This window comes from Micropterus dolomieu, linkage group LG15 (assembly GCF_021292245.1).
Source record: "Micropterus dolomieu isolate WLL.071019.BEF.003 ecotype Adirondacks linkage group LG15, ASM2129224v1, whole genome shotgun sequence".
Taxonomy (NCBI): Eukaryota; Metazoa; Chordata; class Actinopteri; order Centrarchiformes; family Centrarchidae; genus Micropterus; species Micropterus dolomieu.
The window spans coordinates 12,701,265-12,707,861 of NC_060164.1; the positions used below are offsets into that span (position 1 = coordinate 12,701,265).

Sequence of the window (6,597 nt, forward strand, 5' to 3'; positions counted from 1 at the left end):
AAGCGAGGAAGAACCCTACACAATAAATCCATAGAATTGTCCTCTGGTTGTAGGCAGAAGTCAATGTCCTCGTTTACACCATGTAAGACTATCGCCATTTCTACTCTTTACTGTATGCAGACACTTAACAATTCAACCGTGTCCAACCCTCCCCTCCCCTTGTCCTCTGCTGATGTGACCTCAGTGGTGACAGAGAGAGTCCCTGTCTATTCCCCCCCCGGATCTTTGGCAGCATTGAACAGACCAATCAATGCAACAGCAACATTAAATAACTCCACATCCAGTCGGAGAGAACCCACTGAACACAGAGAGCTAATTTTGGAGCCAAGCGGCCTTCAAACAACCACCTGCTTGTGTCTCTCACTGAGCTGCAGACTCCGGGGGTGAAGGGACAGTGGACATAGACAGCAGGAGTAGTGTTGGGGTCTGTTGGAGGAGCGCTCTGTGTCCGGGGAGAATGTCAGGGAGTAACCAGCCACAGGACCTAGTGCTTATTAAAGAACTAGAGCTCATCTTGGATTCCTGCAAGCTGGAGCTCACACCAGTGGATGAAGTCTGGCCCAACCTGTACATAGGAAATGTGTGAGTGTCTCCTGTTAAAGAACAGAACTTGTGTAAGTGCATCTTGAAATAATTATTAATACTGTTTCACATGTTTTCTCTTTCGTTTGTCTCTTTTATGTGTTTTTTCCAGGGCTGTAGCACAGAATAGAAAGACATTACATAAGCTTGGCATCACTCATGTCCTGAATGTAGCACACTCAAAGCAGGGCAGCATCGGTGACCAGAGCTTTTATGGGAACACCTGCATTTACTTTGGCATCCCAGCAGAGGATTCAGAGCGCTTTGACCTCAGTCTGTACTTTAAACCCGCAGCTGACTTCATACATAAAGCCCTGAAGAGCAAAGACGGTACAGTATAAATGTTACAGCCATTGTCTCATTACAGTTTTGCCTGTGTTGTCTTTTCACATTCTCCATACTGCCCTACAGCAAAAGTGCTGGTGCATTGCATCATGGGCATGAGTCGATCGGCCACTTTGGTCCTGGCATACTTGATGCTGCGGCAGCGTCTCCCACTGAGAGATGCCCTGAGGCGTGTCATCCAAAAACGAGCCATTTACCCCAACCAGAATTTCCTGTCCCTCCTCCTCAAGCTTGACGAACAGCTGACACTCAAACGGAGGTTGTGTCCTCTTCTCTGACATCCCTCTCTTTCTTTATTTCACCTCCTCTATGCTCCTTCATCACATTAGCCATTAGTAATCGCAATACCTCTCTCTCTTTACCCTCTAATTATGGAAAAATAATGATTTGCTATCAAAATGTGTATGATGTAGTTAGAGGTATGAGTTGGTTTGTTGGTGGTGAACACTGGAGTGACATTTTAATTCCATGTTTTTAGTTCTAAGTTCTGGTTACAGCAGCAATGTTCTTGTGTAATATTGTAAATATCTGTACTGTACTGTCATATTTTGTTTTTCATATTCAAAAGTTACCTGTCAGTGTTGTCAGACATGTCTATAAGATTTGTAAATACAGCTTTATGACTGTTAATGTCCATTAAAGATGTTTTATAATATTTTATTGAAATATTTTGGCTGGATGGATATAAAGTGAGTAATATTGTGGAAATGAGGCACTGCATGTTTAAATGTGTTTTAACCTGTTAAAAATACACTTTTTAACAAGACAAAACCTTGTTACCTCGTTAAATCCCTCAAACCACAGTTTGTTTTTGTTTCAGCCAAATCATTTACACATTTTCTCTGGTTGAAAGCACTCAGATCTTATTAACTATTGCATCACCATTCTGACACAAACAAGCAATAGATTAGATTAAAACGTACATTTTCACAAAAAAGAAAACCTTTGGTGAAGCATATGATGCAAATAATCTCAGCTTTCTAAATGGATTTCAACCTGGCCTCATTGCGACTGAGGGGCATTGACATACAGTAACCAACATTTTAACATTATTTTTAATTGATGATAAAATATAAATGTATTATGACTGAGCGAAAAAGAAAAGATTGCAGGATATGAAAGAATTAAATTAATTTGGTATTAAATTAATTCAAACTCTACAAGAGAAACAGTTAGAAAATGTCTTTTAACCTGTAGCTGATGTCATGCTGTCTCTGTTGTACAGTCATCTAAATGAGTAAAGAGAATGCTGTACATCTTACCTTCATATATATAACCTCACTTATCCTTAAACATTGTACCCCCAAGGCCATATGTGCCTTTTTTCTTCTTCTTACAAAATGCAATGAGTATAACCCATATTTTGGATTTATGGCAAATAATTCAATATGATCTAATAACACAACAAATGCAGCTAAAGTTAACACATCACTGGTAAATGTTATTCACAGCCGCTATCATATTTCTTAAAGGAGCAGAGCAGCAGACGTTACTCTGCTCCTGGGTGGCAACATAGAGACACATACAGTGCTAATGTTAAAGTTCATAGCATAATGCCACATTGTCGTTAAGAATGAGAGTCCAGGAATGCAGTCAAAATGGATTAAATGTGTTTTAACATGCCTGGATGGCAACTACATTCTGCAGGATGTTTTGTCACTAATGGGTGTATGATTACAGTTATAAAAGGAAACAAGCTACAGTCATATGAGGGTGTGTGTGTGTTTGTAGAGAAACAAGAGCGAGCACAGTGGGAGAAGAGTTTGCATTGCCTTGAAGTGTGGGGAAACAGGTTTGTTTGCTCAGTCCATCATCACTGGCTTTACCACGGCAGATGATTGCATTAGTTTTCTAAGAGAAGGTCAATTGTGAGACAGTATACATTTTAAAGAAAGGCAGCAGTGGCTGGGAAACTTTGTTCATAATTTAACAGATATATATAACAATATAACGCCTGGCATATGCTTTGTGTTTATGTGTGTGTCAGTATGTCTCTTAGGGATCCGTCATACAACCCTCCTTCTGTGTCGGAGCTGCAGGAGTTCCTGCTGGCAGACAGACGACCTACCGGACATGTCAATCAAGTCTGGCCTAACCTTTTCATAGGCAATGAGTAGGTTCACACGCATTAACATGCACACCTACATCAATGTAAACATCCTCCTCTCATACAGACGTTGATGTGTGACTGGGTTTCAGGGTGGCAGCTCGTGACAAGGGTACTCTCCACAGTCTGGGCATAACTCACATTGTAAACGCTGCTCATAGACCCCCCAGCCCTGATGCAGGACCCTGTTTCTATGTCAACACTGGTCCACGTTTCTACAGAGACATGAAGGTGGATTATTATGGGGTGGATGCTGATGATGCAGTAGACTTCATCCTTAGTCCTTTCTTTTACCCAACAGCACGGTACATCAGAGCTGCATTGGCCGTGGGAGGCAAGTCAGTCACTATTACAGATATCTTGTGTGTGTATATAGAGTTACACCTGTACAATCTAATGCAATTCAATACAAATCTGCTATAAACTTACATTTTATAATGCCTGTAATGTTGTTGTTTTTGTCATAGAGGTGTTAATTATGTTTTAGCACAGTTAGTGTTGTTCCAGACTGCATTATGTGGTGCTGAAGGTAACAGCAAATGTCCCTGTCCCAGGACGGGTGTTTGTCCACTGTCTGATGGGTGTGAGTCGCTCTGCAACACTGGTGCTGGCCTTCCTGATGATTGTTGAGGGCCTGAGGCTGCAAGAGGCGGTGGCTGCCGTCAGGCCACACAGAGACATCTGTCCCAACCCTGGCTTCCTGCAGCAGCTCCGCAGCCTCGACATGGGCCTGGAGAGGGAGAGGAGGAGGCGACGACAGGCCCAAACATTGTAAAGACACACAAAGCTATAATCGTTAATGCACACAGACACATCTTGCTGACGTAATCTGTACTCTGCGCATGCGTTGGCGTCTGTAGCTATCTGTCGGAAGCTCCATCTTAAACCTGATGTTACGACCCCCTGTTGGTCTAGGGGAGTGGGGGCCATAAACATAGGCGAAACTGGTATAGATCTTAAAAAGGTAACTTTTATTGGTAACCCGGAGATGCAGACAGGTGTAAACCAAATGCTACTTCATACACAAGTGCCAGAACAAACTGGACCAGAGGCTACTATATCAGTATAGGAATGTAAATTTTATTTGTTACATCAAAAACAAAAGAAGAAACACAATTCAGGACTAGACTGCATTACCAGGGAAACTGATGTAGAATTGGGCACCGACAAATTATAACCACACTGATAGACAAATAAGGAAATAACCCACACGCTCAAACCAAATACTATGGAAAAACACTACCTGCATGCTGCACACTACACAAAACGGTTACTCTGTCTTTCAGTTTCCCCCTTTAACACAGCCAGAAACACAAAATATGGCCCATTCAAGGATCTAGTGTGAGCACAATAAAACTAACCGGTGGGAAAAAAAAACAGTGGTTGGCTCTCCTAATAACTTCTATTTGAAACAAGACAAACAGAAACACAGTAAGATACAAAAAAAAAAAAAAAAAAAAAAGGGAGCACAGCACCCACTACACCTGATGAAAATTAACTCAATATTAAACAAAAATACTAAGTGAATTTCTCCACTACACACACAATGTAGAGCTGACAAACAAGGTATGCAAATTGTTCCACTAAACACAATGTACAGCTAACAAGCAAAGTACACAGTCAATACCAGCGGCACACAAGTCAATAGGCGGTGACAAGCTGCCTCGAGCAACAGGTGGACTCTCCTTATGAGCAAGAGGTAATCAGTGTGGTGACGAGCCATTGGTTGAGCGGGAACAGAGGGAACCAATTGGTGGGACTGAAGTCAGCACCCCAGAAACCAGGAGGTAGGCCAGTCTTCATTCCACTGGGACACAGCCTACTTGGTAGAGGTGAGACAGAAAAGGGGAAACACAAAAGGTGACAGCGACAGCCATGACACCTGACTCTTATCCAGTTTTAATCCACACTTTTATGTTACATTTTTTATATCCTTTTTATTTAACTTAAGTTTTTAACTGAAGTGTTATGTGGGTTAAGGATTTTAGTCATCCGACATGGATTTCAAGCTAGATGACCGTAAAAACGCAACTGATCGCAATAAAGCTCCGGCGACTAATGTTATGCTAGCCGAGATAACTCTGCCCCATGAGAACTGCACACTCCTTAAGAAAGCGAACAAAAAGATTGCTGACCTTATGGAAGACATCCGACGACTTTCAGAGGAACTCAAAGAGAAAGATTCCCTGCTGACTGGCTTTATGGAACAGATTGTTTCTCTTAGCGCAACCGCTAACATCCAGGACACCGTGCTGTGGGACCCCTCTACCCTTCCCAGGCTTTCCTCCTGCTCGACTCCGAAGCATCAGTCAACCTGTACTGAAGTGGTGGTCCGTGGCTGCAGAGAGTCTCAGACGGGGCTGCCTCTCCTCCGCACGTCGGCCTCTCCAACTGCTATGCAGCCCTGTCTGACGACACTCCGGTCCATCCAGCAGATCCACCTGCGTCTTCCAGTCTCCCTGATACGGATCTCTTTCGACAGACAGTGCCTGCCGACACTGTTGCATCTCCTCCACCGGCTACATCTCCTGCACTGGCGGCAAACGGTGATCAGCTGGGCCGCCGGTCTGCCGCTGGGCCTGATCGGCAGACCGTCATCCCGGTCAAAAACCTCCGCTTCCCGACGTAGGATCCTGAAGGAGGCTGTGCTCAGACACTCGGGAGGCCGTCTCTACCCTGCACCGTCTGGTAGTCCTTCTCTCAGAAATGTTAGCTGCTCACATACAGCATGTGGTGCGGTCCTCCCCTCAGGACTTAAGTGAATGATTAATCACTCATGCAGCACACCTGGACACACCACCGGTCACTGAACAGATCTCTGCCTCACTTCCACAAACAACTGTTTCCACCTGCTGGCATGTAAAGCCGTCTGCTCCCAGCGCTGTTCCAAAGACTTCTATTCCTGTCATCATCACGCATAGACCAGTAAACCGAAATGTGCACATCCCACACAGAAATAATAGTAATCTTATAAGGATTAGGACAACTGCACCAACTCCAGCACCCAGAACAAACTCATTTAAAATGGCTCTCTTCAATGTGAGATCACTTTCAAGTAAGACTTTTATCTTAAATGATTTTATCTTGTCTGCAAATCTAGATTTTATGTTTTTAACCGAATCCTGGTTGCAAATGAATGACTATTGCCAGCTAGCTGAACTGTGTCTGCCTCAATATGATTGTTTTAGTCAACCGAGTGTCAGTGGTCGTGGTGGTGGGCTAGTGAGCGTGTATAGGAAATATTTAAAATGTCATCAAGTACGCTGTGATGAATTTAACTCCTTTGAAGTTCTCACTCTTAAAGTTGGAGGGCTGCAACCTATCATATTTGTTATAATTTATCGCCCCCCAAAACCGCCTGGAGGATTTTTATCAGAACTTCCTGAATTTTTTATCTACTCTGGTTTTAAATTATGACAGAATTGTTCTTTGTGGCGATTTTAATATTCATGTTGATGACCCCACCAATGTTAATGCAACTGACTTTTTAAATATGGCCACTTCTTTTAACTTCAAACAACATGTCAAAGGGCAAACACATAACCGTGGTCATACACTGGACT

The 6,597-nt window shown here is 43.1% G+C and overlaps 2 protein-coding genes and 1 long non-coding RNA gene across 3 annotated transcripts; 2 read left to right on the forward strand and 1 right to left on the reverse strand.

Moving 5' to 3' along the window:
* Window positions 1-20: 20 nt before the first annotated feature.
* Window positions 21-1,205, forward strand: LOC123983915 (dual specificity protein phosphatase 13-like). Its single transcript, XM_046070362.1, has 3 exons — window positions 21-582; window positions 695-912; window positions 994-1,205. The coding sequence occupies exons 1-3, from the start codon at window positions 458-460 to the stop codon at window positions 1,203-1,205; spliced, it is 555 nt and encodes a 184-aa protein (XP_045926318.1). The 5' UTR covers window positions 21-457.
* Window positions 1,206-2,915: 1,710 nt separating this feature from the next.
* LOC123983914 (dual specificity protein phosphatase 13-like) lies at window positions 2,916-3,809 on the forward strand. Its single transcript, XM_046070361.1, has 3 exons — window positions 2,916-3,040; window positions 3,127-3,368; window positions 3,589-3,809. Exons 1-3 carry the CDS (start codon window positions 2,916-2,918, stop codon window positions 3,807-3,809), a joined length of 588 nt encoding a protein of 195 aa, XP_045926317.1.
* A 285-nt stretch (window positions 3,810-4,094) lies between these two features.
* On the reverse strand, window positions 4,095-5,211 carry LOC123983925. The gene is made up of 2 exons (XR_006828330.1): window positions 5,170-5,211; window positions 4,095-4,853 (listed from the first exon to the last, which is right to left on the reverse strand). It is a non-coding gene; the product is annotated as an uncharacterized LOC123983925 (long non-coding RNA).
* Between the last annotated feature and the right edge of the window lie 1,386 nt (window positions 5,212-6,597).

What these genes read in the sequence shown, in the direction of transcription:
- LOC123983915 (XM_046070362.1), top strand. Translation starts at nt 458, where the DNA reads ATGTCAGGGAGTAACCAGCCACAGGACCTAGTGCTTATTAAAGAACTA. An exon ending in AACCTGTACATAGGAAATGT is followed by an intron (nt 583 to 694) that starts GTGAGTGTCTCC and finishes TGTTTTTTCCAG; the next exon opens with GGCTGTAGCACAGAATAGAA. An exon ending in AGCCCTGAAGAGCAAAGACG is followed by an intron (nt 913 to 993) that starts GTACAGTATAAA and finishes ACTGCCCTACAG; the next exon opens with CAAAAGTGCTGGTGCATTGC.
- LOC123983914 (XM_046070361.1), top strand. Translation starts at nt 2,916, where the DNA reads ATGTCTCTTAGGGATCCGTCATACAACCCTCCTTCTGTGTCGGAGCTG. An exon ending in AACCTTTTCATAGGCAATGA is followed by an intron (nt 3,041 to 3,126) that starts GTAGGTTCACAC and finishes ACTGGGTTTCAG; the next exon opens with GGTGGCAGCTCGTGACAAGG. An exon ending in AGCTGCATTGGCCGTGGGAG is followed by an intron (nt 3,369 to 3,588) that starts GCAAGTCAGTCA and finishes TCCCTGTCCCAG; the next exon opens with GACGGGTGTTTGTCCACTGT.